A 14491-nucleotide genomic window follows, 5' to 3' on the forward strand; every position below is an offset into this window, starting at 1 on the left:
TCACAAGGGCCTGTACCAGAAGCTGTGTGGCCTGTTGTGCCAGGTAGGGTCTGATCCTCCTGATGTTATAGAGGGCATATCATCAAGATGGAGCAATTTAGGCCACATGAACCTTTAACTGATCTCTGGTTGAACCGAGGGACATGCTGGAAAGACAACGAGCTCAGTTTTTTTTGAGATATCAGCCAGACCAATGATATCCAAGCTGAGACAGTAGTGTCATTACGGTCAGTTGTGACCTCAAATGTGACTGCTACATACAGCAAAATATTCCCACTTCTACGCCTTGTGCCTTTAACTAAAATAGCCACGTTACATCTGTTTAAAACTGGACTCACAATATTTCTAAAGGGGTCATCAGTTTACAAAAACAGATGCTTTTACGAATGGAAGTCTCAGGGGGGTATCATTTACTGAACAAAAGCAGGTGTCATGTGTTTCTGCAACAATGGAGCCTCAACAGGATCCCATATCTTGCAGCATCAACACCCTCAAGATTTCTCCAGGTGATGTGCTCTCTCTTTAGGAAACAGGTGCTTCATCAGACAGAGACAGTCCAGAGATTTCTCAAATCTCTGTCTCGATGACATTTTAGCAAAAAAATAAGGTCTAAATGGTCTAAAAAAAGTACCATAAGGATGATACAGCAACTTGCTTACATCCATAGTCAAGGACATTTTTTGTTGTTGTTGTTGCCTGAATAATTTCATTTCTATCTCCAAACTGAAACCAACACCGAAACGTTTGTAATAAATAAAACAGAACTCATTATTTGGAAACACACAGATTTTAATGAAACACCAGCTTTTCTTTGTCATACTTAAATCACAATGAAACATTTGAAGCTTTCTGCTTTAATGTACGGATATGTTTTTTGTTTTTTTTCAAGAAAGTAAATGTTGAATACTAGGTTTTGGGTGAGAAGCTCAATAAAGAGACATAGTTTTGAGCTCTCGAATAACACAAATGGCTTTATTTTTTCCTTTTTTGCATTTTTAGCATATCATGGGCTAATAATCTACCAAATCATTATGTGAAAACAGTTAAGTTTATGTTGGCAGGAAGAACAAAGGTTTCTTAAGGTTTCTTAGGCTGTATTCAGACCAGAAAAGTCCTTTGGTCTACTTGTTTCATCCAGACCAGAAGGACTTTATTTTTTTCGTTTGGTGCGGTTCGTATTCAGATTGTACTTTTTGCAATATATTGCTATAAACACATCAACGTGTGTGACGATCGGTGCTCTCATTGGACAGCACTGACAAAGGGCGGCACACAGTACAGAGCCGGAAATGGAGGTAAACATGGAAGTTCTACATGCCGCTCTCCTGGTCTGTGTGTTTGTGCTCTTATTAGAGCTGCAAAATCATTTTCAGTTTCAAGAGCAGCTCCAAAAGCAGGTTTAACAACATCGTTTCAAATTTTGGAACAGCGAAGACGAATGCGCGCAGCAAGGAGACGCTATGCTCTGCGTGTCCTAACCCGCAACATGCTAGCAACAGTGTGGCTAAACAGAAGAAGGAGGATCAGGTATGAACTAAAGAACAACATTCACTACAGGCTGCGAGTGAAACACGGCTATGGTGGCTTTATAGGCCCAAAAGGCGCAAGTATCCTGTAGTTAGTTCAGATGGACCTTGGTTTGTATTCAGACCTGCACCGAAGAACCACGAACCGCACCAGAGTTCGTTTGGAAGCGGACCAAGACCACCTCAAAAAGTGGGTCTTGGTCCGGTTGTTTGGTCCGCACCAGGGTTTGTTTGTGTCTATTCACACCTGCATGAAAAGTCCGCACCAGCGAGGGAAACGAACCCTGGTCCGTTTAAAGTGGACCAAACAGTCCAGGTCTGAATACTACCTAAGGCAACTTCCAGACACAGTACCCCTTATCTAATAAAAATAAATGCATAGCAATCAGGGAGAAAAAAGAATTATAAGTGGGATCAAACAAAAGTTTAAGGTTTGGGGTTTTTATGGAGACACATTTTGGACAAAGCCAGGAGTAAATTTAGGTAGTATCTTGGCTGTGAGGTTTAAATCGTGCTCTTCTTTCACAGTGAAAAAAAATCTGTGATACGGAGCCTCAATCTTGGCCTCCTCTAATAGAGATAATGCTAAATCATCCTTTTCAGTCACTTGTAGTTAAAGGACTCAACATGTGGTTGAAGAACACATGCTTTTCAAAAATGTTGGCCACTTTTTGCTTTTAGAATTGAAGTGGTAATTTCGATCAGCATTGAAGTCTGGCCCGTTTTCTCAGCCACTAACATTCTTTAACCTAATAATCCGAGATGGTTCAGTGACAGCAGGACAAGCTGGCTGAACATCCTGCCTCGTCCACATCCTGTCCCTGGACTTTGACAGAGGAGCGTTGACTGTCTGTTTACCCAGGCTCTATTGATCAGCAGCCTGTTTGACAAGCCAAACCAGGAAAGCGCTGCATTTGCTCAACAGCAAACCTTTCCACATGTATCTGTGCAAACAGCATTCTGCAACTAATGTCTGACATAAGACGTGATAACAAGTGTCAACAGCATGTCGTGCGCACAACCTGAATCCCACTTGTTAATGTTTGATGAGCTGTACATAGAGAGGCGATAAACTGTCTGAGGAATCATTTATCTTCCATCAATCTATTTCTTCTGCTTGTTTGTCCTGAAAGATGTAGGAAAAAAGGAACAAACACCTACCTGATGATGTCAGAGGGTCTCGGTCCACTTGAAACGCAGACCCTGGTGTAGACAGCAAATCCAGGGAAGAAACCAGGAGAAGAAGCAGGAGGTTGGGGGTGGAGGATGACAGGACTGCCATGATGCTGGATGGAGGGAAAGAGGGGAAAATGAGAGAGAGACAGAGACACTGTGATTATAATTATCAGTTGGACTCCATGATGACATGCCCATGTGAAAAAAAAAAAAAACAGGCTCCCCTTCGTGCTCTTAGCCCCACTTTCTCTGCCTCCCTCCTTCCTTCTGCCTGAACCGTGAGCACAAACTCTGGCTGCCATTTATTTTCAGCTGGTGTATGTGAAACCCAACACGGAGCAGGGCATAATGAATTATCATGTCAGGTTGCTGCCTCAGCATTTGAAAGTTGGAGAGGGGTTATTCAGTGTTTGAGACAATTCTTAAAATTATCTTTATTCATTTACCATAACAACATTACTGTTGTTGCTCTAACACATTTGAAACTTTATTTGAGACTTTTCATTGTCCAGTATTGTAAATAGAAAAAAAGATTGTGACATATTTTGAAATAGAAGCAGGAAGAGTCATTTGAAGCACTTTCTAAAAGTTAATCTTTCATGACTCTGAACAGAAAGCAAATGAAGTAAAAGTAGAGAGGTTGATATATCGGCTATTAAGCAACCTACAAACAGACAGATGACCAACTTTTGGTATGGGGCTAAAAACTAATAAAATAATAAAGCAAAATATAGCAGATAGAAAGATCAGCTCACACTCCTCCTTGTGACTCAGCTTTGGTCACCACCTCCTATCGAAAAATCCAGCTGCACCGATTCTCCAGCTTGCTACTGACTTTATCAGTTTATCATGAACTACATGGAGCTGTCAGAAATGAATACTAACCTACTGAAAGACCTCAGTAAGCTCCACACAGCTGAGGAAACACAGTTACACTTCCAAATATTTCTTCTATTTCCAATTATTCCAAAACTCAATAAATTAAAATTACCTTCAATACAAAAGAAACTCAAAGCAGAATCAGCTGTATTGTAACTTTTGTCCAAAGTTAAATTCAGACTGATTTGGAAATACTTTTTTTCCTCCAAAATGATGGAAACATTTTTCCAAACTGGCCCTCTCTCATGCATTTCCCCACAGCACCTTTAGACAGAAATATGAAATCCGCCTCTCGTATCTCAGCCATGCACTTAGACCTAAAATAGAAGTTTTTTAAGCTTTATATAGAACAAAGTGTAACACTGTCTTCTGGTCAATGAGCTGGTGTCTGAGGACAAGTTCTACCAGTCAAGTTCAACCACTAAATATAGGCCAAAGTCTCCGTCCGCACCCTCGGCTATTTACAGCCCTGTCTCCACAAGTTTGCTGGGCATCCAACGACTCAAACGCAGATGCTGTGTTTCTAAGGACATAACTCTGAGTATTTTTCCTACATTCTGGTGTAGCCTGAGGACAGAGGGCCTCAAAGCCACACAGAATACAAAGTCAGATTCACTGGCTGCATGAAAGAACGTTTGGCTGCACAGTTAAAATAAGTGAAACAAAGGGTTGTGAAACAGCACTGTTTACAGAGTGAGAACTACATGACCACAGGAAAACATATTTTCACAGCTCACAAGCTTGGGGCATTAAAACCCTGGTTTGAAGAAATTAGCTGAGAATGAGTTTTGTCAAACACTGATGCCTCATCACAGCAAAAACAGAAGATATTCATTTACACAACTTAAAATTCAATTTAATGCATAAAAATCTATGAAGCGCAAAAAACTTACAAAGAAACAAAAAAATCAGGAAAATTACACTTGAAATGTGGTTTAAAAGAAGTTTTCTGTCTGTGTAAATGTTAAAAAGATGGTGCATGTGGTTCTGTATGTGTGGATAAATTCCATGTGTCAACAGGGTTTTCATTTGCACACAAAAAGCAACAGTTTATTAGCAACAATGTTGCCCCCTTAGACACTGTTTCATGACTGCAAAGCATTAACAGACAATGAGAAGACCAAGTGGCGAGAAAATGCCAACAGAGTTCATGTGAGTTTGCATTTCACAACATCCACGCACCTTTTTTCAGAAAGAAAAACTTGAAGCATTTAAAGGGGCTCTGAGGACTTTCTGGAGAAGCTAGTGTTTTTCCAGGTTAAAGACTCCGTTTCCCATGATCACATGCACCCCTTGCTGGGAGAAGACGTGACTCTTACTGAGGCGTGTGTTTGTTTTAAAGCAGATGTTCATTTTAACACTACTTCATGTATTTGTTATTAGTTATACAGCACTTTTGTTTGAAACATGACAAGTAAACTTTGAAAACTGTGTTTGTAGCATAGTTTAGCAGCCGGCTTTATTTAACGCTGCTCTCAGCCGGGTGCTCTGAGTCGAGTCCTTAACGTGTAACATTAGTGAACCCTGGTTATGTCCAATCTAGCAGAGCTAACGTAACCTCACTCTTCATTTTATTGATAGACTCTCAAGTTTGAACAAACCACTGCAGAATAACTTCTGCATGTGGGTTAAAGTGAACATTATCATAAACAGTTAAACCCACATTTTAACTCGTGCTCTATCACTCTCCTGTTCAGCCTTCTTCTGCTCTCTGTTCCTTTCTCTATTTGCCAGTCTAGCGCCAGTGTTCACCATAACTACAAATAATTCATAGCAACTGTTTTTAGCAAAAAAGAACACAGATCGCTCTCTTTTGTGCTAAATTTTGTCGGCTGACATGGTGTTGTCATAGAGACTTTGATGTGCTGTAACTCAATCCAGTCCTGGACAGGGAAAAAGAGTTGAATTTGGAAAAAAAAAAAAATTGGTGCTGATAATCTCATTTTAAAACACTGATTATGATCGGGCATGTATCTAGAAGACAGATGTTTTCAAGATGACTACGAGAGTCTTCACATGGACTTTAAGGACTGTGGGTTTAACTGAAGATTAATTATATCTAATATCAAAGAAGAATCTGGACATTTTTGCCAAATTGAAGTTTAAAATATGGATTATGTCAGACTTGCAAACTTGCACAGTAACAATTTCCTTTTCATGAGTAAGAGTGAGTCTGTGTGCGTCTATGTGTGGACTAATTCCATGTGCAAGAGGCCATATAAGGACAAGTTATACAATGCAAGAATTTATGGCACAGGGCTGTCAGGCTGCAGGCTCATCTGGCCAGACTAAAACGCTCCATTTACGACCAATTATTACTCATTTTCTGCATTTGTCATCCTGCCCAAGTTTCCCTTCAGATCCTCTCTCTTGCTCTCTCTCTCATTCTGTCTCTGTCGGCCTTCACTCTCCATCATCTGTCATTCGAACATCATAATTAAAACCATCTCCTCTTCAAAAGCCAGAGCGCTGTTATTCTGCTGAACTTAACAACCCTCATCTGATCATTTTAAAACCAGTTTTCTTAATCACTCTGGGATGGTTTAAGTTGTTTGTTTTTCTAGTTTCTCTGTATTGTCTTTCCCTGCTAAGCCCGACATGCCTGATCAGTTTAGGAACAATAGAAAAGAGGACAAACAGCCCCTCTACTCCAAAAGAGCGCCTCACCGTAACCCCACATAGGTCTCCCCTTTTTTATCTGAGAGCGTCTCCACAAGCTTGTTGATCATCCCCATCTTTCACTTTTCTCCCCCATTCAACTTCTTATTCCAGCCAATTACAGGCTTTCAGACTCACAGGGAGCCAGCCTAAGCCAATCAGAAAAGAGGGAGGCTTAGCTCAAGCCTCCTGTGGTCCCTCTGTAAACACCCAAGGCCTCTGTGGTCAACCTTCCTCCCACTACCTCTGCCCTAAACACACACACACACACACACACACACACACACACACACACACACACACACACACACACACACACACACACACATACACACACACACACACACACACACACACACACACACACACACACAAATGCATGCAACATCTTAACTTGGCACCCCACTGCCAGCACCATGCCTCTCCCATGTTTCCTCAAATCTCTTTTAATCACCAGAGCTTGTCCAAGAGGAGCTGAGGAGAAGGAGAGGAGGAGAACAGAAGGCAGTTTGGAGCAGATGGGGTGATGGGTGAAGGGAAGCCAAAGAAAAAGAAAGGTTAAAGGGTGAGAGGGCATATTATAGTATCTGCTCCTCTATAGCTGCAGAGAAAAAGCATACACAAACAGAGCAAAGTTGCGAGCTGAAGTTTAGTTTGAGGCACACTTAAAGGAAAAGACAGACTGCAATGTAACTGACACATCATCCTATAGTCTAAATTTACTTCTGTACCTTGTTCTACCTTATTGGTATTAATACATGCTGCATGTCAGGGGGCTTTTAAGGTTACAGTTCAGTCTTGTAAGTAAACACGGTGGGGTTGTCAACAAACACATTTTGAGGTAACATTGTAGGGCAGAGGTTCTCCATGAGTCATTTGGGGAAGCATGATAAAATTACACACTCACACACATACACCCCTCCCCCCTGAAAAAAAAAATTAGGGGCATTTCTTTTGAAAAAGTTAAGCAATGAAGAAACAATGCCAAACAAGCCACTCTTGTGCTTACAGGCTTTAACTTTTTTGGGAGTGTCTGGGCTTTTTTCCTAATTTAAAGTCCTGCAGCTTGTGTGATGTATGACATTATGAAATCAAGCAAAAATGTAAAAAATGATAAGACAGGATACAATACAAGTCCACAGTACAGGTTGAATCATTCTATAAAAATACAAAATAAAAACTTCAGAAACTACATGATACATTGTGATAGGAAAAAATCTAGGGGCATCATCCAGTTGAGAAAAGTAAAGCCTATGTGGAAGTGCAGAAAGACCAGAAACCATGTACACACCAAACCCCCCCAAAAAACGGACTTTTACTGCATTAATATGAAACAACTACAAAACACTATGATAGGAAACAAGATGAGCGTACCTTTTAATTCCAGACCATACCATAATATGACATGTCACACCATGGTATTGAGAGCTGTTTGGCTTTGCTGTTATCAGGGCTTTTTTTTTCCACTTCATTGATCTACAGAACTATATTGGAAAAAAAGACATGCAACAGGAGACTAAGACCATAAACCGCCCGGGGACGTGTGAGCTGAGGTGATAATTAAACTGAAAAGTAGAGTCATTTCCTTGGCTTTTTAAAAGGTGCATTTCATTATTTCCTATCCAAAAATCAGATTTTATATCCACCTCAGATAAAATGTTTTCGTCTGAAAAGGGTTTCAGTAAGTGTTTACCAGAACCCAAACATCAACAGAAATATGTATTTTTTAAAGATTAAGTATTTATATTTACCATGTTTGTTTAACCTCAAGGATACGCATTATGCAGTTCAGCATATGCAATGTTTCAGTTACTGACTTTATTTTGTGAGGAACCTATGTTCACCTGAATGTGTACTTAAAGACAGAGAAGTGTCATGTAAATATTGATCATATGTTCTTTAACATAGTTATGAAAACATAATCCCAGAATGGGCAAAAATGCTCAATGAAGAATAAAGTTGAACTGGAATTATTGCTCTTGGCAGCCAACAACAATGGAGTGAAGACAGCTCTTGCCAAAATAACAACATTTTGCTCTCAATAAGTTATATTTGGCTGTATGGCTCTGATCTGTGGAATGCCAGTGCCTTACATCTTTAATTCTTATACATGGAAAGCCAAGGCAGGGAGAGCAGCAGCGAAGTGTACATGCACAGTCGTTAAGACAGAGGACAGAGGTGTCTTCATGTGGCTTGTGGTTAAGCTAATTAACATCAGCATTTCTGAACCTTGTACATTTGTCTTTCTCCGTCCACATTCCGGTAATATCACACAGTCGTGGTGACTGACTGAGTGGAGTCAACTGCTGGTCCAGAAGAAATGAGGTGTGAGCTGACAGAGTGTGAGAGAAGTGCTGGCAGAGGTGAAGAGGAGTTATGCTGTAGTGTAGATAAAACCAACATAGATGAGGCTCCTCAGAGAGAATTATGCTTTTCTGTTCAATTTCCAAAGAGGAAAGCTCACAGCTTGGATCCAACCATGACCAAATAAAATTATGGGCTTAGGAGTATGTCGCATTATGAAATAAATTAGCAAGATGATTAGCAGTGCAATAAATTGCTGATTCTTTTTAACGTTAACTTATTGCAATAGACTTATGTTATCAAAATGAATTGGAAACACTATTTTATGTAAATGTGCAATGCATTTAAAATTCTAGCCAGTCCAATGGTGGCTCATATTTATTCTGTGAGTTTTGGTTGATATTTTCCTTTCAATAACTGTTTGTCACTGGCCAGTATCATGGTGGAAACATTAAACACCGTTACTGCATACCTAAATGTCTTCCTTTCTCTGGGGATGGACGGGTACTGATACCAGGTATCAGTATCAAGCCGATACCAGCATTTTTTTAAGGTAAGTACTCATGAGGGCAGCTGATACCAGCAGTGGATACTCAATGCAAGACAATCTTATCAAGCAAGTCCTCCTCGCCAGTAGTAGGCGCTACTTGCTGCGGTTTAACATCACAGCAAATGTGCAACATGAATGAACCAGGGAGAATCAACAGTTAAACTGTTTTATTTTGCACTTTAATTTACTTAAAGAAAAACTGTGACATTTTACTTTAATTGTGCACTTTTAATATTATTTTTAAAATACTTATTTAAAAAAAACCATAAACTCATGTTTTTTTTTGGACTTAATGTCAGAGTGACTGTGCTGTCTTCGAGCAAAATGATGTGTCACTGTTACTTTAAATTTTATGTATCAAAAGAACTAGTAGTATCGGTACTCTGTATCGAGCAGTAATCAAGGGGGAGTACTCAAACTGGTATCGGTCTGAAAAAAAGTGGTATTGAAAATCCCTAACTTTATCCTGTAGGCCCATTTGATGCAAGCTGGCAGTCAGTAGAAGGTCTGACACGTCTTTAGCTATAATTTAATTGTCAATTTTATTGCATCAATTTTGTGCAATCTGACAAGCTATAAAACTGCCACATCACTTGTGCTGCCCAGCATAACTGAACATAACTACAAACAAGTCTCTCCTTGTATTCTTAATATGTTAACTTCACATTGTACTCAAATGGTTCTGCAGGGATCACTTTAAAAACAGCAAGCAAAGCAACAGGTGTGTGGGATAAATATGAGCACTAGCACTGATATGATTCTCTTCTTTAGGTGAGCTGCTTTAAATCCTCAGATCACGTCTGAATACACTCTGATCCAACATATTTTTTATGCTTCTCCAAGTTTCCAAAGAACTGCTGTGTGTCTGATACTGCACTCCGTTTACAGTATTCCTGTTGTCTGAAGGGGCAATGAAACATGGTACTGTATAAAGGCATGTATGAGTACATTATCTCTCTGGGGCTTCTAAGGTGTTAGGGACTCCTGTAGTCTTTCATGCATTAGTGAATGTAATAGCACCCATTAGTGTATTTCAAATCTGCAGCTTTCCCACTATCCATCCTTCATCCTGTCTTTTGTTCCTTTCTTAAGCCTGCCTCCCTCTTACACTCACTCATTCTCTCATTCTCTCATCTATCAAAACACCCTGATGCTCAAAGCTGCACAGTGCTTATAGCTAATGGATGGCTGAGGGGGAATTAAAAGAAGATGTGAATCAATTTACTATGACCTCCTTAATTACTTTGTGCCGTTGACGAGTTACAGCTCAGGACTCTGACGAAAGCCAAAGCTATTCAGGGTCTGATTTCTCAAAGACAGATGGACAAAAACGCAACCAAAGGCAATCAACTATAATCATGGAATAAAGCCCATATGAATAAAGCATGACTGTGCTGCCACAAGGAATTTGTAATGGCCTTCAAACCACAGCGAGGAAGCGAGCACTTTTTAGAAGGAGTGCTTTGGGAGCTGCGCAGCAAATTTTGTTTTCATATGCACATTGTCAATTTATTTATTCTGTGCTATTGTGAGCTGGTGGTGCAGACAGTGGGCAGAGGCAGACAAATATAGATGAAACACACACCAAATCTTTGCTGATTTCTTGCATCTCGAAAGAAAAAGTTGCCTGATATCCTGTGCCCCCATACAGCCACATGGATCATTTGATTTCCTGATTGTTTTGCAATCTGATGCTTAAGGTTGTTATGTGTAATTTCACTTAGCAGAGTCAAAATAAATAATAAAAGCAAACAGTAACACATCTTAAACTTTTTACATTTAAAAGGATCAACACACTACTATTACAGTGTGTTAATCACTGTCCCAATAAGCTAAGGTTTTCTTAATCATTTAACGACAGAACAATTTATTTTCATAAAACAGTAGCAGTAATGATTCCTTTTAACGCGATCATTTCCTAAAGAGCATGTTTGTGACAAACATACACAAAGTTGTCCAAGGTCCACTGTCTGGTATCTCAGTAATTACACAAGAATCATGCAAATAGAATTTCTGCCCTCAACCCTTCTCTTCACCACTAACCTCTTTTTTTAAAATAAACAAAATCTAAGTAAACATACCGCAGACTCAAACATGAGCCTGCACGTTACACCAGACACTGGTGAGGCAGAGCCTGTCAGACCAGAGGCGGGGCCTGAAAAACTGCAGCTCAACCAGCTGCTCCTATGGGCCTGTGACTGCTGGATGTATTTACATTGAGCCATTAAGAGAGAGTGTGTGTTGTTTGAGCAGAGGGTATAGACCCAGCACACTGAATGCAGTCTTGACCCTTCATGCATGTGTGTGTTGTGTGAGCTCTCAGTCATGCAGATCTGGATGGCTCTAATGTCTCTGACTCTCATTTCATAAGAGAGTGGAAAACTCAGAGTCAGCACGCTGGCATGAGAAGAGCCAGTGCTGGAAGCAGATTAGTACACACATCTGCACACACAGCCATAGTCTGTATGTGTGTGAAGTGAGCAAAAGAAACAGGTTATTGCTCATGAGTGTGCACGTGCATGTGTGTGTTTGCTCAAAATCAGGTGTGCATATGAGTGCGTGTATGTGTATTGGAGCCAGAAAGAGGAAGGTAAAGATTCCAAACAAGAAATCAGCAGAAACAGGGAAAGTTTTGAGATCTGAAAGGGATCTTTGTTGAAAATCTTAGAGTGGGCATGCTGCAGTTTGTCTAAGATATTAAAACCAATCCGTTTTACTTCCCTCAAAATCAAATGTTTTTTCTTTTAACAGCTGCTTGTGATTGTTGAAATTAACTGCTGCCATGGTTGGTCATTTTCAAGACAAAAAAAAAAATCAGTCACATGTTTTTCTCTGTGGGGGTTGGTTGTCAGGATTCACAAAATGTTGGAAATGTTTCAGTGCTCAAGGCTGTGGAGTTCAATCCTGTTTTAAAGAGCAAATAAAACACCATATGAGCCTACATTGCAGTTTTGTATAAGGCTAAATATAGATGCGCAGCATGTACCTTTTTGATGTGCTCAAATTCTGCTTTTAATTTCTCCTTCTGACACACACTTCCCAACAACCAAGTGCACCTGAATGTGTGTGAAATCTAATGGCTCCCTAAGCTGTCAAAGGGTATAGAACATAACAGCTGTATTCAATGTTGTATGTGGGAGTGAAGCGAACACTAAGAAAGAACTGATGGAGCTAATGTCTCTTAAAACTCCTCGCCTCATCTATTAAACCATCTCTTTCTGCTGACAGATTCCTGGTGGATGTTTAATGGCAGCCATTAGGCATGTCCCTCATCATACTTCTCTTCTGAATGTGTACCTACTGAGCAACCTTTACAGAAAAAGCTTCCATTAAGAAGGGATTGGGTGGATTCAGGTGAACCATTTCAATCTGAGTATCCTTAAAGAAAAACATTTCTCACTTCGTGCATAACCAGCCATACTTCTGATAATCTCAAATGTGGCTTCTTATTTACTTCCTAGCTAATATCTACTAGATGAAATAAAGACACAGGATTATATTCAGCTATGTGTTCTGATACAGCTATAAAGAGAGCCTGGCATTGATTCAATAGCATAGCCTATTAGGGGTTGGAGAAAAAAAATCAATATATTGGGATTTTTTGGTTAACAATATCAAAATCGGGGTTCTTTGTCATAAAATCTTTTTTATTTTTTCAAATTCAAATTCTTTATTTCAGTTTTTGTTTATAAACTAGATTGGAAAACAGTTACCACCTTTCTCCTGTAGAGGTGCATATTAAAGAAAAGTATGGCCCCCTGCTATCGTCTGTAGCTATTATCATCATCATTTAATTTTTTCACATGGTCTGGTGTTAAAAAAAGCAAATTGGAAATCGTAAATATCAAAGAACCGCAATTTAAATCGAATCAGCACCACAAAAGTCATAATAGAATCCAACTGCGAGAATATCATATTGTCCTGAGCTAAGCCTCAGGCATAGCTCAAAATGCTATTCCTCTTAAATGTAACAACGCTTTAAAACGATGGAGACCACAAGCTCAGTGATTATTCTGCTGAGCCGGATCTTATTCCTTATATTTATAACATGTCTGTTGGCATACATCAGCTACTTCACCTCCTCTTATGACTTTACCCGTTCGAGTTATAGTTGCTTTATGCTGTACAGCAACATGTGTCAGCTAAAACTTACATAATGTGCCCTGAATCACTGTGAAAACATAGAAAACGTACAGCTAAACCAGAAAAACGCAATCTAATGATCATACAGAACACACTGCCCTCATGGGTTAGGGGAGAACTGCAAAGCGATGCCAACACATTGACATGGAAAAGTGGGCACTACAGAAACCAATAAAACATGAGTCAAAAATCCTGGTAAGAAGCTTTCTGTTTGTGTTGATTATAGCACCCCTTGTGAAAAGTCATACGCTTATCCCTTTGCTGATTCTTTCTCTACATGTGTAGTCGGAATTTACTGATGGAAAATCTTATCCTATTTTCTTTAATTAACATTTTCTGTGTATAATATATATATATATATATATATATATATATATATATATATATATATATATATATATATAGCATCATCATCTGATCCAACACCTGACCCCTCTCAGCAGTTACTGACTACTTTGAATTCCAGTTTAGAAACAGTTAAAAGTTTTGCTTCTGGTCTTCTTTGCTTTAGTAGGTCACAAAGAGGTATTATTGCAATCAGTTTTATAACCAGTAAAAACTTCCCAACCTTATTCTAAATATAGCAACTAACACTCAAACATGTGATGTGAATGCTCATGGTTTAACTTCTATGGCTGACATAAAACTGGAGAGAAAATATGACAGTGGAAGATGAAATACTGTACAAAAAGTTTTTAAAGTGAGTGCACATGGTGCCATATCACATCGGGGTGAGATTCGATGCAACAGTAAGCTCCTTCCCTTAGAGCAAACACCCTGTGAATGGAAGATACATATGATGCTTTAAAATTAAATCCAAGTGGATGCTGCAAAAGCTCTATTGTTTGACAATCTTGTCAAAAAGAGTCAAATTTGTGTTTTTTTAATGCAGAAAAGTCCATTAAAACTCAAAGTCACATCCCAAAACTAAGTGGACTTCTTTGAAAATTTGGTGTGATTCATATGAAACTTACTTAGTCATTTAAATTAATTTCTTTTCCCTTATTTCAAAAAAGTAATCTTTTGACACAAACATATTTGGAGCTATTTCTGCTTCAGTGTCATGTAGATAAAAACTAGATCTATTAAATTGTTGCTAAAGATATAAAATATTCAAAAGCATCATCTCAAACTAAAGATTTCTTTAAAAAAAAAAAAAACTTTTTCATTTTTATTAATGGAGCTATATATAAAATTGATGCTCATTTTACTTGTTTCTGTGCATTTACTGTAATAAAAGAAGCCATCAAGGAAT

At 39.0% G+C, this 14491-nt stretch overlaps 1 protein-coding gene across 1 annotated transcript in view; it reads right to left on the bottom strand.

Moving 5' to 3' along the window:
* ghra (growth hormone receptor a) overlaps positions 1-14491 on the bottom strand; it is a 38473-nt gene that overhangs the window by 23071 nt on the left and 911 nt on the right. The window contains 1 exon segment of the mRNA XM_074669927.1: positions 2688-2812. Within this exon segment, the coding sequence (XP_074526028.1) occupies positions 2688-2808 (121 nt within the window). The 5' untranslated portion in view covers positions 2809-2812.

This window comes from Halichoeres trimaculatus, unplaced genomic scaffold, assembly GCF_033239565.1.
Source record: "Halichoeres trimaculatus isolate MK-OKI-2021-1 unplaced genomic scaffold, fHalTri1.1 fHalTri1_scaffold_5, whole genome shotgun sequence".
In the NCBI taxonomy this organism is placed as follows: domain Eukaryota; kingdom Metazoa; phylum Chordata; class Actinopteri; order Labriformes; family Labridae; genus Halichoeres; species Halichoeres trimaculatus.